Genomic DNA, 16,116 nt, shown 5'->3' on the forward strand with positions numbered 1-16,116 from the left:
GATTTCAAAGCTAAGCCTTTGCATAATTACTTTGTTGATGAACGATGGACTTAAGAAAGTACTTAAGTGCCTGTGAATGGAGATGTCAGCATGTAAACCTTTCGATATGACAAACATATTTCTATTATTGGAAAAATGTGTCGACCTATTATCTTTCCCCAGCTATTTAATGATTTCTGTAGGAAATTTAAACATGTGACAGAGAGTATTTTCAGACTTTGCAAAAACTCTGAATGCCACTTTTGGAGCAAAGACCAAAAGGGTGAAAACTTTCCAAACAACCAGCAGATTTAACTTAGTTTTGTAAACATATAGACATGTGTCTTAAAGGTCAAAACTAAACATAGCCCAAGGGTTTAAGTCAGTTAAGTAGAATTGCCAAACTGCGAGAGCAGATGCTCTGCCTGTGCAGCCCTGTGTGGCCCTGGTGCTGCACGGATTTCAAATTAAGCCAAAGTCTAAAAGCTAAAACTCTCATTTGAAATTTTGGAGTCTAAATGTACCTGTTTTGAGAGCTGTAGCTCTATACAGGTTTGTGTTTGTGGTCTGTTGTAATTTTTGCTCTTCAGATTAGGATGTTTTTTGTTGGTGGGTTTTTGTGGGGTTTGGGTGTTTTTTTTAATACAGTGAAATCTTTTTTCATTTTTGTATTGTTGCCCTCAGGAATGTGTGTGTTTATTTCTAAGTGGGGTTGACCTGCAAAAGCTGGCTTCTAGGAGTGCTGATTCAGTTCATCCTGGAGGTATTATTTCTTTTAAGTTTAGACAGCTATACAAATATAATTTCTACACTTGGACCCTGATGCAATACCTCGTTCTGACATATACATCCCACTAATGCATAATAGCCAGATAACTTGCAGATATCTTAATAAGTAACCATGAAATCTGCCAGAGCAGCCTTACGGCAGCACAAGAGAGTAGGCAGAGAAGCCCAGTTTGCTGAATTTGTGAGGCGAGATGCCAAACCTCCTGTGATTTCCTCTAGCAAGAAGTTGTTTGTGAAAAAGCAGCAGAACACGTTCAGTTCATTTAAGCTTAAAATGCCACAGCCTATTAATTATGCAGTGAGCTACTGTTTTGCTTTCGTGAGGTGCTGAGCACACTCTCCTCCCGGCTGAACCAAGCGGGCCCAGCATTTCTTTTGATCGCTCCCATGACTGTTTCAATGCTCACCTTTTGGAAGGCCTTGATTTCAGCAAGAATCATTAATATTTGCTCCATGCTCACTGGCTTTGCCCTACATGTTCTCCTTAACCAGACGCTTCTTGTCTCACCCATTGCCCTGCTGAACAGGGGCTCTGATGGGTAGCTTTCCCTTCTGAAAGTGATAGTTCCTCTGAATGAATTGGGTGAAATGTGCCCTGTTTGGATGCTTTCAGAGTATGCATAACACATCTGAGACTTTCAGGGGGAAAACAGGGGAAATAATGTCTAAATAAAAAGTTGCTAGCAAGACTCGGGGTCAGAGACAATACTTGCTGAAGTCTCTCTAGTGCCTTTTTATGGCAGACATGACAGCCAATCCTGATCCAGACTTTGCTCACGCTCTGTAGAAAAGAGAAAGTCTGATCATCACATTTTAAAATTTAATAACAAGTGGCTTCCAATCAAGCATAACAAGCAGCTGCTGCCAACAAGAAAGAGCGTAACACTAGATGCAGAGTTTCACAACCATTCACGTCATGTTCAAACTCTTCACATTAATGATGATGAACTTACAATCACACGCACCACAAGTTTGTACATGGAAACATTTGTGTTGCCTTACAAATGTTTTTTTCTTTCTTTCTTTCTTTCTTTCTTTTTCTTTCTTTCTTTCTTTCTTTTGTTTTGTTTTTAATCTTCTTGAAAGACAAGCAGAGTCTGGTTGGGGCTGACTGTCATGTACCCAAGGTAGTGGTAACGAGCAAACACTGCATCCCACAGTTTGCTGTGGGTGATGGTAAACTCCAAAAAAGGCAGTACATTGAAACACAAAATCCTGGGGCACTTTCACACACAGGGCAACCACAGTTATATACACACACCTGCCTGATACTGTAAAACCTCAGCCTGTGTTTTACTGAGAAATTGGTAGGAAAACAAAATAAAAAAAGTAAAACAGAATGGTTCTTCCTTCATCCAACCTCATTCAAAGTAATTTCTATGAGGAAGCTCTACATCCTGTCAAGACATTAGTGCACCAATCAAAGCAAGTGCATCGTAGGTACAATACAAACTTTATTCTCTACCACATCTACGAAAAAGTCCTCCTTGTGTTTTTTTTGTTTTGTTTTGTTTTTTTTTTTTTACTGCTACTCGTATCTGTTAAAGAAGGAAGAATAAACTGTACCTGGATGAATGTAGAGATGGTTTTATATTCCTTACTTAAACGTTTAGAAATTTAGTGCTAAGGTACTGCTGGGCTTTCCTCTGGATTGCCTTTTTGGTTGTTGTCATGGGGTGGGGCTTTTTGGTTCAGCTTTTATTCAACTTGAAATGTTTGTCAGAAAATATTTCCATTCTTTTTATGAACCCCATTTTTGGTGAATAGCGATTTAATTCAAAACCTTAGAACATACCTGCCACAAACAAATGTGTTTAGTACACATATCTGTTTGACTTCCCATATGGAGTAAGCTTCACTGCCCTTTCTTGTCAACCGAGTAAAACGTCAGCTGTTTCCAAAATCATCAGCAACAGGGCCTTGTGACTGGGTTAAGTTAATGCTTCTAGGGTTGGATGCATTTACAGAAGGATGGGGTTTATACATGCAGAAAAGCCATAAAAAAAAAAAAAGGTTTGGTTTTGTGTTTAAACAAAGTTTTTGACAAGTGCCAACAAACTTAATGGCCCTTCTGAAGAAAAAGCATCTTTTTTTTTTGGCAGTTGTAAAAGGTTTTCTAGGGTAGGTAAGGCTGTTACTGTCTCCATTGGGATGGAGCCCAACATTTTCCTGTTGCCAAGCCTCTTACAACAATAAACTCAATTTCAGCATGAAGTGCTTCATATCCCTCTTGTGATTATTTTACATGTCAGCTCCAGACACTCCCACATGGCCCTGTCCACTTCCCTTTCTCTCAGATGCTTCCCCTCCTTCCTCCCGCTGCAGCCCTGTTCTGGGTGTCATGGGTTCCCCTCCTCTGCCTGCCCCTGGCTGCAGTGGCTCGTCGTCATCTTCCTTTCTTCTACTGCTTAGTTTCTGAGATCAGGTTTTACAGTATATGTTGTATTTACAGAGGGTGGAGTTTACCAGCACAGAAGCCCTTGAGCAGACTGTGGGACGTGTGCGATAACGAAGTGTAACCGGTGTACCTTGCTGCATGAGAGCTCCAACTCCAAACCAGAAACTATTTAGTAAAGTAAAATTGTTTTCCACCACATCTGAGTCTGGGTTGCACGGGTGGGGGTTATACCATTCATATGGTGTAAACCTGTGGCAGTTAACAAAAACAATCTGTAAACATTAAATAGAGTACACACAGCGGCAGCAAACCTGCTGAACAACGCACAAAGTGAGGAGGTTAATGAAGGAAACAAGAAAAAGAAAACCTCAGCCGAAAGGCTGTCCGCGGGATGTCTCACAGCTGCCTCTGTACAAGCTGTGGAGCAGTGCTGCAATGCCAGGAGCCGCTTTCACAGTCCCAGATCTAGCACAGGGCTACTTCCTTACTCCTCCAGCTCTCCGTTACAGCTCTCGGGGGTGAGGCTGCTGCAGTGCCCCACGGCTTCCCTGCCCGCGCTGCTGACAGACAGACAGACATTTGCGGGGGCAGGGGGACACCTGGAAATCACATGGCTGCTCCCTGGTAAAGCTTTTAAAAAATAATGAAGGAGTAGAAGTCCTCTAAAGGCAACCATCATTAGCTGTCTGTAGCCGAGATGCTGGATGCTGAACGTGCTCTCCCTGCGCGAGGCTGCCACAGCAGTGGGAAAAAAGGCTGCCGGTCCTTTGAAGGCATTTGGGAGCAATTGCAGTGCCTGTACATTCTAGGGTCACGTTGTCGGCATTGCAGGGAGAGAATTACACAGAGGAGCACCTTTAATGGAAGAACTCTGCCCTATTTCCCGCACACCATCCTGCAACTGCAAACTGTGCCCCTTCTGCTCTGCACAACACTTGGCAGAGCTAAGTTAAGGACCATTTCTCCCCAAGGTACCTTGTCTGCTATTGCTTCCCACAGCTGTGTGGCTTGCTGCATACTTCCTTATAAAGTTTATGAATATAGCTTAAATTGACAATGTCATGCCCATACATTTTAATTACTGTTTTGACAATAAAGCATTGAATTTATGCACAGTTGCAAGCAGAGTGCCTTGCTTAGCTGAAGCAATGAACTCTGATTATAATGAACCCACTAATTGAAACAGTATGTAGCTTAGGATGCCATTAGCTGCACAATATTACCATTACTAGTACAATACTATTAAAAATCGTAACAAAAGGCACAGTTTTCAGGTTTAAGATACAACAGTTTTGCATACACCAGTTAAAAGAAAAGCGATCACCAAATTATATGTTTCAGATTTGTGCTAGAATAATGGAAGCAACTGTTGTGTAGTAACAAAATTGTCCCCAACCCTGTTGGTGCACATTTGGGGAAACAACCTTAGCAAGAGACCCAGAATTAGGACCTGTAGGTTGCCTGAGCTGCCAACCGCCATAGAATTGAAGAGGTCCCACGCTAAGCGTTCACCCACAGGGTCCCGGAGTGTTAACACAGGACAGTAAGAAGATGTACAAATAACTCTGCCTGACCTCACTGGGAAGTCCAAGGCTGGGACCTTGCACTGTTTCACACAACCACCATGTTCAGTAGGTTGGCCTCTAATGTCTCCATCACCGGAAGAGCAGAACAGCCATTGCTAGAAAGTGGCAATGAAATTCTGGCAGCAAAACTCTTCCTGCCAGACTGGATTTTTACAGCTCTAGGTGTATATATCAATGTGGTACCAGGGTATGTATTTCTTTTTCACCTTGAAGCAAAAGCTGATTTTCTTCTGTGTTTCTATTGCTGTGCCGAGCTCTAAGAAGAGGCTGGCTTCCAACACAGCTCTATGTCAGTGCTCAGGCCTGCTGTTTTTCTGGCCATTCTTCCCTGGTTTTCTCCCTCTTTGGGCCTTGAGCAGTAGCTATGCTGAGTTTTCTGATAAAGATGAGATGCTCAAGGTCACCTAAACACCTTCTTATATAGGCTCCGTGTGACATTATTCACCACTGGTGGCTACCTCAGCTACCTAGCTCTACCGTCATTCACAACATTGACACCAACAGCACAATTTATATGGCATTAACAGTAAAAGGAAATTTAGGCCGAAAATGCCTTGCTCATTCACTGCCAGGGTACTTACAAAAAGAGTTTTTTCAGTCTGTAACCCTTCACAGTGATAAAAATTTCAGTGTTTGAGTTTAAAAATTAATATAACAACGACAGTGCTACATAAGGCTCAAAGACAAACGAGAAATTATTTAGCTGCTGAAAAGTCTGAAGAAATAACAGGAAGATTATCCCAGTCTATGAAAATTATTCCCAAGTATTTGTCTTCCATGAACTGATGTCAAAATACTGTTAACCGTTTAATTTACTGTAGCAGTGTTAAAAAGTGGATGCTTCCTGAGGTTCTTCAAACCAATCTAACCAATATTTGCTGAAACGTTCGGCGAATCTTACAGAAATTTTGATGTATTTGGAGACATGAACAGGTCTAGATGTGGACTGTAAGAATGGCTTAGCTTCTTGGAATAGATTAACATTTATAAAGTCTAAAGTAAATTAAGATGACATGTGAACACAATTTTGTGTAGTTCTTCAGCCTATGTAGTTGCCATCTAATCAGGCACTGCTTTTAGGCATCAGTTCAAAAAAGGCATTTGTTTCAGAAAAAAAAAAAAATCAGTTAACTGTTTTGCTGGACTGGTACGTTCTTTTCCTCTTTTCCTAGAATAGGTGGCTTATGAGAGTGATATGCAAACTTGTTATATTTCAGTTGTTACAAGTCAGATTTTGTGCTGTCTTATGAATATGTGTGGGTCTATACCTCTAATGACATTTAAGCCTTTTAGTTAATTTTAGCTAAATTCGACAAACAGGTAGAGGCCTTAGAGGTTATTATGCTTCTGCAAGTGTTGTGAAACGTTCCAATAGCAGCCCCACTAGGAGAGAAGCTGCAGGATGAGCTCACAATTTGTTATCTATCAGTTAATCTGCATGGGAAAGATCCCCTATAAATCCTTCAGCTGCAGGGAAAGCAAATAAACAGACAAAGAAACTTCAATTGGCGATCACAATCCACCATGAGACACAAATCTGTAGGGAAATCAGGCTTCATTAGTTACGCTGTTCCTGGAACTACTGCTTTTTAGAAAGATTCCGGAAACAAAATGTATCACAGTTACACAGAGCAAACCTATGGATTTACCCAAAGGCTACACTGTGATCTGGAGTAATATTTAACAACCAAGAAAGAAAAGCGAACAGGTTTCATAGACGATGATTTGTGAGCACTGTATGTTTCCCTTTGGTTTGCTCTGGGCCACACATCTGCATGTAGGCATCTCTGCGTGCAAACAGAGGACCCTGATGCTTATTTATTCTTGTAAACTCGATGCTGTTATTTAAAAAAATAGAAGCACCGAGGTTATCTCGGGCTTTGTTTTCCCTTCCGCCTGTTCTGAGGTGGAGAGAATTGTGGGATGTTTTTAGTTTTGGCACACAACTGCAGAGAAGTCAATCTCTCACAGTCAAGCAGATTTAATATTAGTCATGAATGAGATCATGATTTGCATACAGTAAGAGCTATTATTTATGGTACAGTGAGCCACTGCAAGAGCTTGTGGGAAGTCATGACTAATCGTATACAGCCCCATAGGTGCCAGGGATGGATAAGCTCTTCCTTTTACCTAGAGCCAACACTAATAAGTTAAACCGTGATCTCTCCTCCTCAAACTCCCTCCTCCTTCTTCACATTCTCAGCAATTTAGAGGAAAAAGCAAATCCCACAAATTTCTGTGCTTTGGTACCAGTATAGAAAAACACAAACAAGCAAAGCATTCACATAAGTTGTCCACCTGGAACAAGGGTTGTTCAGTGGACCACAGAGAAATGTATGTCCAGGGCCAGTCACTCTCAGCAGAACTGCTCATGTGAGTAAAAGTTTTGCAGGGCTGTGTCTTTTGATTAAAGGAAACCAGTGAATTGGAGGCAAAGCAGCAAGAGCTTAATTTGACCTGGCTCACACAGAAGTGGAAGTCAGGCACAATGTGATATATTATCAGAGTTAATTTTTCAGATTACAATTATTTCATGACTTTTGAATGAGGTATGTGCATTTATACATTGGAATATATACATTATTGCTGACTTCCTAAAGTCAAATGCCATTATTTGCAATAAAAAACTGCAGCATTTCTGTAATTTTTGCTGTGATGTGAATGTGTGGACTTCCACTGATACACCACTTCTTTTCTTATATTTCATAGCATAAATGTTTTCTCAGGCTATTTTCCATGCACTTTATTAATGTGGAATATATTGTTGTGTATGCAAAACAATACATAGCGGAACTGGGGAAAGGCTTAATTAGCGATCCTCAGTAAAAGGAACCCCAATGTGAATGTCTGTGAAGCACTAATAAAAATATCTATGTTTTAATTCATACGAAGGCAATAATAAAGGATGAGATCAAATAAATAGAGTTGGAAATGAAATTCCAAGGCCACTATCTGAAGAAAAGGACAATAACTATGTCAATTTGGAGTCCAGGTGTATTCAAGAGCATAGAAAAAAAGTACGCCTCAAATGACCAATTTCCTCTGACAAGTTTCTAAGTTCATTTTCTTTCATGCTTGGTTTGCTCTTGTTTAAAGCCCTAGAGCAACTGACTCCCAGACTGTGGTCCATGCTTTCTGAAGGCCATGATAAGTAGCTTGTATCCAGGTTTGTGAGACCATATCAGCTGTCTAGAGTTTTTAAGGTAAAGTTCAATGATAAGGGTAGAGTGCTCTGCTGGCCCTCTGGGGATGTGGCTGTGTGGTACACTGGCCCAGACATTTTCTGGCACACCTGCCTTTGCGAACTTTATGAGCTTTGGCTTCATCTGGAAAAGCAGTGTGTATGTGCTTATTTACTGCTGGTTTTGAATGGGGACATGACTGGGAGACTGCCACTGGCAGGCAGGGCACACCTCAGGGCAGCGCTGGGAGAGAGACCGGAGTATACCTCACCTTGCAGATTGTCCTCTCTGGGAAAAATGTGTCCCAGCCACGTTATTTTGTATTTTCAAGGGGATATTACCTGACCTAATTAACATCTTTCAGCAAAAAGGTGTTCACATCCTTTTTCTTACCTTTTAACTGTATGGACTGCTAGTGGAAAAGAGAGGTGCTTACATGCAAGTAATATAAAGTGCTTTTCAACATGTAGTCTGCTGAGGTGTTGCGCACTGACAAAGAAAGGCTGACACATTTCATCAGATATTTCTCTCCTTTCAGCCCTTAAGGAAAGTAAAATCTCACCACATTGCAATATATAAAAGTGATAGTAGTGTTGATGTGAAAACAGCAAGAGACTTTCTAGAACATTATGTTTTAGGGCTGGATAAAACCCTTAGGATAGTATTATACGACATCTAGTTCGCATAGCCCATGCAACACCTGCGGGAGGAGAGGTAGTTAATGTGGATGCATCTAAAACTACATCTTTGACTTACCTTGCAATGACAAAGAGGACACAACTGACTCCAAGGCAGGCTAGGAGAACATACATCCAAATATCAGGAGAAAGAGGGTTTAAAAAGGAGAAAACACCAGGATTTGTCCCATTGGGTTTTCGATACAAGATACTGATTCCAAGAGTCATGAAGGGCTTGGAAAAATCAATTACTTTCTCTCTTACATAGGTAATAGTGAGAGGAGCAACGGCCAGATCAGCTTTCTGAAAACACAAAAGCGAAAATACTCACTCTTTTTCATGTTCATCACACTATGATCCCTTCCATTTTTCCCCCCAAGTATTAAAAGCTAAGCCAAATTAGACTATAAATCTGAAGAGTGCAACCAAATTTAACATTGATGGGGTGTTAGTTGGTACACAATACTGTTTCCTCTTTTTGCAGGCAGAGGGAAATCTGTGACTTTCACATGAGTAGGAGAGGTATGACCAGGGGCATGGGGCTCGGTCCTGTGTAATGGGGCAGACTGCGAGTGAGGGCTGCCAGAGCATCTGGGAAGGGGCATCCTACATTCACACGGCAGAGGCTGCCACAGGGGAGAGATGGGCTGGAAGCTTAGCCTTTGCTGTTGGAGTTTGTAGCCAAGGTGTGGACAGGACCTGTGCTAGGTCAGTGCCGTTGCCCCACTGGGGGTGGTTTCCCTCCACACCTGCAAATGGTTGGTTCAGATGTACTGGTGTAGAGATGACTTCCTGCTCTGACAAGTGTCAATAAAGACAGACCAGTGGCTCTAGAAAAATGAAAACTAAAGCAAATGTTTCATTTGGGCTGGCTTCATGTAAAGAGTACCACAGGTGAAAGAAGAATGAAGAGAGGATTCAAACTTACATGATCTATGAGTTCTTTGACCATCCCATTCCACTCTCCTTTGTCATTCTGGGCTCCATATTTACCATCAGAAACTAGTTTGACCTCATAGATGAAGCCTAAAATATTTGACAGCTCCTTTAGTAGGTCCAGACAATAACCTTCAAATCTGTCATTTCCATACAAGGGCTTGTCAGACTTCTTGTACATAACATAGGGATCTTCCTATAGGAAAAGACAGTAGACATGTAGCAATAGAAATAAGGTTTTATTTTGGATTATATCAGTTTCCCTAAATTATGTTGATACTTTAAAAATGGATTGCAATTAGATGGAAACCAGTAATTTACTGTGTCCATTAAAAGCTGTTTTAGGTGTGTTAACAAATTGAGTGAATCAATTAGTGATAAGCAAAAGGGCCCTCATTTTCAGTGGAACAGACCATTCATAGCTCCCAGGAGCTTCAATTAAAGTAGTGCTTAGCAGCACCAAAATGAGACCCAAGATCTGTGCTCTACATTGTCCCATCCTAAGGGACAGGAAAGGATACTGAAGGAGAGAGAAGCCTAAATAACAGAAAAGAGGATCATAAGGGGAATCTAAAATTTTATATTCTGTGGAAGATGAATCTTTATTGAAAAAAACCCTCAAATGTACAAGGTCACTGTAAGTTGACTGGGTATTCACATGAGGGAGTGGAGAACAGCATAGGTAGGTTGTAAAGTACCTTGTTGCTTTTCTGTTTAAAGGATTTTGGATAGAAGAATATCTGGGCAAGCAGGTTTCTGCAGTTTAATGTGGCAAAACACCTCTGGCAATAGAAAAGGAATGTAGAGGAGCCTTTGAGCTCTTTCCCTCCTCCTGAGGAATTAGGCAGAATAATTGAAAAAAAGTGGCATTACTGGCCAGGCAGAAAGCATGAGGCAAAACAACTCATAAATACCCAGCTGCGTATTTTCCATTTATCATAGTTAAGGCCATAACTCAGTCTTTCTATCTGCTCTTTGCTATTTTCTTTCTGTCCTCTTCATCTCATTTTCAGTAAAAAGGAAGGATGCGTAAGCACTGACTACAAAGCTGGGTATCTGTGTGTGATAATTCTTCTGGTAAGAAAAGTGTGCAGGGTTTGCCTCTGAAATATTGAAGTAAGCTAAACATTTCTGGAGGTGGAGGTTCCCAAGAGCCTTTCTTTGGCAGCAGGGTATTTTTGAATCGATCTTGTGGGTAGATGAACGTGTACGTCGATTCTGAGTCTACATCAAAACAACTGCTTGAAAGCAGGCTAGTTTAACAAATCATTTTTAGTGTGGAAGAAAACAGCCATGGAGTGCAATGTGGAGGTGGCAAAGGTGGCCACAGAGAGCCCTGCAACTCAGCATCAGCAGTCCCTGCATCCTACAGTGTGGCTGACGGTGCCACCTCTGCCCGGTGAGACCTACCAAAATGGTGGTGACGATCAGTGTCCGGTTAGCCAATGAATCCGTGATGTTGGTCGACCGATCCTTGTTGCTGTCCGTCATGTTAAGGCCACTGTATGAGTTCCAAACCCCGATCTGCACAGAAGAGAATGGGTGAGCGGCTGCCTGGTTGCAGTGAGCCGAAACATTTCCCTAAATGCTCACCACCTAGGAAAGGTGCACTGGCTCTAGTCACCACAGAAAGAGACACCAGCAGTACGAAATGCTAAAGAAGGGAAACAACTGTAGGTCCGAGTAAGGCAGCAACATCAAATGGCTGATTTAGAAAACACAGGGAATATACTGCCCTTTCAAAAGCAGGTGGAAATGAACAAGCTGTAAGAGTATAAGGCATGTCAATACTGTGGCATACTAGGCAATTTGCTACAAAAGTGGAACATGTTGACTTTGTTTCCTGCTAAAAAATGTCAAATGTCTGTTTTTATGATTTTTTTAAAAAATTTGTAAATGGTAGAGTTGAAACATATGGCAAGACCTCTCTCTTCCAATACAACAGATTAAAAGCTTGAATAAATATGTTGAGGCAGATTGATGGATGCATTGGCCTTTCGCTTCCGCTGTGCCTTCAGCAGGTTTAGCAAAGATTATTCTGTCATTTCTTGAATGCTATGTATGTCAGAGCTATCAAGGTGATACCATTTCACACACTGATCAGTATTTGTTCAGTAAATACAAGTGACCAAAGGCAAATTCCTTTCTAGCCCCAGAGATATTGACAAATTTCAGAATTTAGTGCCCAATCCAAAGCCTCAAGGGGAAGATCTTCGCGATTTCAGTGGATTTGGATCTACACCTTGTGAAGGCAGAAATTATAAGCCTGTTGATTTATTCAGATAAACATTTACTTAAACACAATGAAAGCATCTTTTTTTTTTTTTTTTCTCCTTTGGATTTACTTACATAGCATGGCTGAGGGCTGATGTGAGAAAACTCCAGGCAAGGAGCTGGCTCATGTGATTTAGCTTGTATCGGAGATTTGTAGAGAGCAACAGACAGATGGCTTGGGGCACTGACACTGGCCATCCACAGAGCCCTTCACATCCCTGTGCTGCTCTGCCAGCATGTTTCAGCTCTACCTGAGAGGGAACCACTTTCAGATCCTCCCTTCTGGGATTTTCAGTAAAGCTGCCAACTAAGTCTAAGACAAAACTGACTGACTTGCCCGGTGCACTGAAGGTCTCTATCTGCAGTCAGATGCCCAGTCATTTCAGACCCAGGCTGGGCTCTTTGGGTTTTGTTTTTTTTTGGGGGGGGGGGATGTTAACTGAAGCAGAGATGGCATTGCTTTTGTGCCAAACCCAGCAGATTAGTTTGTGCCTGCTGAGTATGGATTTGGGGTAATAAATGTATTATTTCAAACAAACTTTGGGTTTGTGTCCCTGGGTGCCATTACTTTCACCTTTCACAAACTTTGTTTCCAAGGTATCCTTAATGGGATAGTCATGCCGTTTTTTAAAATTAATTATTCAAGCATTTATCAGTCAATCCTTTTGTTTCCAAAAGTAGATCAGGTTGGGAAATTGATCTTTAAAGTACACAGGAAATAAAATGTTGGACGTTATGATAGCTTGTGTCAGGAATACAGTAAATAACCAGTGCCCTTGAATTTACATCAGGGTGGTTGAGTTTTTTGCCATTCTGCTCATTGTTATGGACTTGATATGCTTTTATCGGCTCACAGCAGGGAAGAGGAGAACAACCATGAAGAACATGGAGTGCCACAGTCACAGTGCATACAAAACACACCAGAAGAGACCACTCTATGTCTGGATAAAAGAATGACACCGCAGGTCAACCTTGATTAGAGTGATGGAGGAGGTTGGAGGGGCACTGGAAGAATGAGATCAAGGTAGTACATCACTATGGTGAATCTGGGGGATTTATTGCAGTTTAGTGACAAGTTTGAGAGGTGTCATATGTCCTTCTCAGCAAGCTTGTGCTCTGAACCAGTTGTAATTTGGTTTAAATCAATTCAGCGTAACACAAAATGCCTAGAGTCAAAAGCGAGATTGGTTCAATAGCATTCTGCATGTCAGGTAGGATGATCTATTCACCAGTAATGAGGGAAATGGAGGTCTTTGTGCCTCAACCTGATTCACTGAAGATTAAAACAGGGTTATGAAGTATGTGCTTTATAAGAACACCAAATGAGTGCTGTAAGATGTTTTACACTGGTCTACTCTGTGGCATTAAAAAAGTCCCAAAACAACAAAAACCCAAAACCTTTTTAAACTGTGAATGTGGGAGGAGTGGGAAATAACATCTGTGTGAAATATGTACAAAATATAATTCAAAGCATTATAAGAAATTTTTATTTTGTGACTGCAGAACGCTTTAAAGGTGGTGAATGCAGTTGCTATCGTCTCCTTAAAGAATGGCAGCTGTGGGTTGTACCTCCAGTGGGGAGCAGCGCATGGAGCTGGTCTCTGACTCCCACTTTGGTGCCTTTTCCACCAGGCAGAGGCACCTCATGTTAAAAGAGGGATGAGATTCCTGGGGTAATTTAGATCTTTTATAAACAAGCTTAGTTCCAATTTCCATATGTTAGTGAATGTCAGCACCCACTTAATCATCTATATTATTTTCTGTAAGGAGCTAATAACACACTTGTCAAAATTTTGAGTCAACAATACTCAAACATTGCCTGCACAGTATGCATTTTGTGGGAGGCAAAAAAACCCACAACCCCACATGTTAAAACAGTCCTTGCTGCTGATGTTCATTTGAAATGGTGTAAATTTACCACTCCTGGTGAATCTTAGGTGAATCAGCAAGGATAATAGCTGAGAAAAGGACTGCTTTTGCTGCAGCCAGGAGCCTCTACTCAAAGAGGGAAAAAGCACAGCTCCAAAGAAATAAAATAATAATTAAAAAAATATTTTGGTGAAAATGCTGAATCCTGACAAGATCTTTTTTACTGTTTGGAATAAAGTGTCTCAAGTTGGACTGAAACCTATTCTACCAGAAAAATTCATACTTTTGAATAGACTGTTGTCTCTAAACTGCAATATGAGAGTCGCTATCAAAACCCAAAGGATGAGTCTGAGGACCCAGCCCAAAGGTTTTTTGCATCACCTGTCTGTGTACAAACCTTCTTCCACACTTTATATAAATGATTAGAAACCTCGCCAGCAGCCTTGGTACAGAGAAAAATAAACAGAGTGCTTCATTAAAAATGAAAAGAGAACCAGTCTGGAGAGCTGTGTGGGAGCAATTATACGTAAAGTCTCAATTAACCCATCAGCAATTATCATTCAGTCAAGCCAGTGTAGGCAGAGTAAGGGACAGCGCTGTCTCCAGCTGACATGAGCTGGTGGCGTTCCCTGTGTTAGGGATTTTGGATACCCCCAGCAGCCACCTCCCAGGCGGTGGTGGAGGGAGCCCTGCAGTGCCCATCGGGAGCCTGTGTTTGCTGGCCAAGGGCCAGGGAAAAGGAAAAAAACCTAATCTAATCTCAAAAACATGATGAATTTTTAACATCTCAGCTCTCGTTGAGGTTATTATTCCAGCACCTTCTTTCCTCTCTCCCTCATGTCACATTTACTAAAAGTAGTATATGTAAGATAAGTCTAGGTTTTATCTGTATATATGAATTTATCACACCAAGTTATAGCGGCAAGAACTGAGGATAATGTGCACTTAAAATAATTATTTCCATTCAGATAAACATTGCTAGTCTCTAATTCCTATCCCATACCCTGAATTGCAAGGTATGCATTGTAAAATAATAAAAAACCTTATTAGCTCTGTTTTAACTCTGACTTAAATAATCCTGAGAGTATCTGTATTTACCCCAAGCGTGGGAGGTTCAAGCTGAGCAGAATGGCCTTTCCTACGGCCCTGTCAAATGAGCTTTTTGTCATTGTTTTACTTAAGATCTGGTTACCTTTTCCGTTCCTTCCTCCTTGAGGCTAATAATGTCCAAATCGAAATCCTTCCGTAAGCCGTCCGTTTTGTTGAAGGTGATGCGCCCTGTTAGACCATCCCACCGTGCCTGTGTGAATACAAAAGCACTCCTCCCTGTAACGATTAGTACGAACTACTCCAAAGCCATAATAAATTTTGCATTTTAGTTTAACAGTAGCATTGAATCACTTCCAAATCATTTTTTTTAAAGATGTGTGGCTTTGTTACTTCAATAAAAACCGCTTTCTTCAACTTTTCTGTTATTTAGTTTCTCTTCAATATGTTTTGTATTTTACAATCAGGCACAAGTTTGTGACAGTTTATATGTATTCATTTACATATGTCTGGTATTGTATTAAAAAAGGTATACTGTGAAAGGAAAGAAAATGAAAATGAAATATGCACTACACGTGCCCAAGGATGGGGCAGTTCTGCACTGCGTGTCATGATTTAACCCCAGCTGGCCAATAAGTACCACGCGGCCACTTGCTCACTCTCCCCCCACCCCACAAGAGGATGGGGAGGAGAATCAGAAGAAAGATAAAAATCATGGATTGAGATAAGAAGAATTAAACAGTTAAAATAGGATATAATAATAATAGTAATGAAAAACCCAAGGGGAAAATCCCCAAGTGATGCAAATGCAATTGCTCACCACCCACTGACCGATGCCCAGCCAGCCCCCCAGCAGTGACTGGCAGCCCCCGGCCAACTCCACCCCAGTTTATATACTGGACGTGATGTTCTATGGTATGGAATATCCCTTTGGCTAGTTGGGGTCAGCTGTTTTGGCTGTGTCCCCTCCCAGCTTCTTGTGCACCTACTCAATGCTGGAGCATGGGAAACTTGAAAAGTCCTTGATGTAGAGTAAGCATCGCCTAGCAACAACCGAAGCATCAGTGTATTGTCAACATCATTCTCATACTAAATCCAAAACACAGCACTGTACCAGCTACTAAGAAGAAAACTCTATCAGAGACAAAACCAGGACAATAAGAATTCACCAAGAAATTAAAAAAGGAGTCTGATTTGTCCAGGCTTTGGGTCTGAACCTTGGATTATGACAGCCTAAATCCATCAGCTTTTTTAGCCCAGCTTAGGACCTTCTAAGTTCTCCATGGTGAATGGGTAACAAATGGCAATCAGTGCTGAATAGGATCCCCCAGAAAGTCCTTAGTGAAGGAAGGTAGCTAACCATCCCAAGTCACCAAAGC

General features: G+C 41.3%; 1 protein-coding gene across 4 annotated transcripts in view; it reads right to left on the reverse strand.

Annotated features, from left to right (window-relative positions):
- GRIK1 (glutamate ionotropic receptor kainate type subunit 1) overlaps window positions 1-16,116 on the reverse strand; it is a 174,440-nt gene that overhangs the window by 24,437 nt on the left and 133,887 nt on the right. For 2 of the 4 annotated variants that reach the window (XM_055802663.1, XM_055802664.1), the window contains exons 8-13: window positions 14,883-14,990; window positions 14,088-14,132; window positions 10,958-11,071; window positions 9,540-9,743; window positions 8,691-8,914; window positions 3,297-3,415 (exon numbers count right to left, since the gene is read on the reverse strand). In XM_055802663.1, the coding sequence (XP_055658638.1) occupies window positions 3,297-3,415; window positions 8,691-8,914; window positions 9,540-9,743; window positions 10,958-11,071; window positions 14,088-14,132; window positions 14,883-14,990 (814 nt within the window). The remainder of the gene's footprint in view (window positions 1-3,296; window positions 3,416-8,690; window positions 8,915-9,539; window positions 9,744-10,957; window positions 11,072-14,087; window positions 14,133-14,882; window positions 14,991-16,116) is intronic. The other 2 variants (XM_055802665.1, XM_055802666.1) reach the window with 1 other exon arrangement.

This window comes from Falco peregrinus, chromosome 4 (genome assembly GCF_023634155.1).
Source record: "Falco peregrinus isolate bFalPer1 chromosome 4, bFalPer1.pri, whole genome shotgun sequence".
NCBI lineage: Eukaryota > Metazoa > Chordata > Aves > Falconiformes > Falconidae > Falco > Falco peregrinus.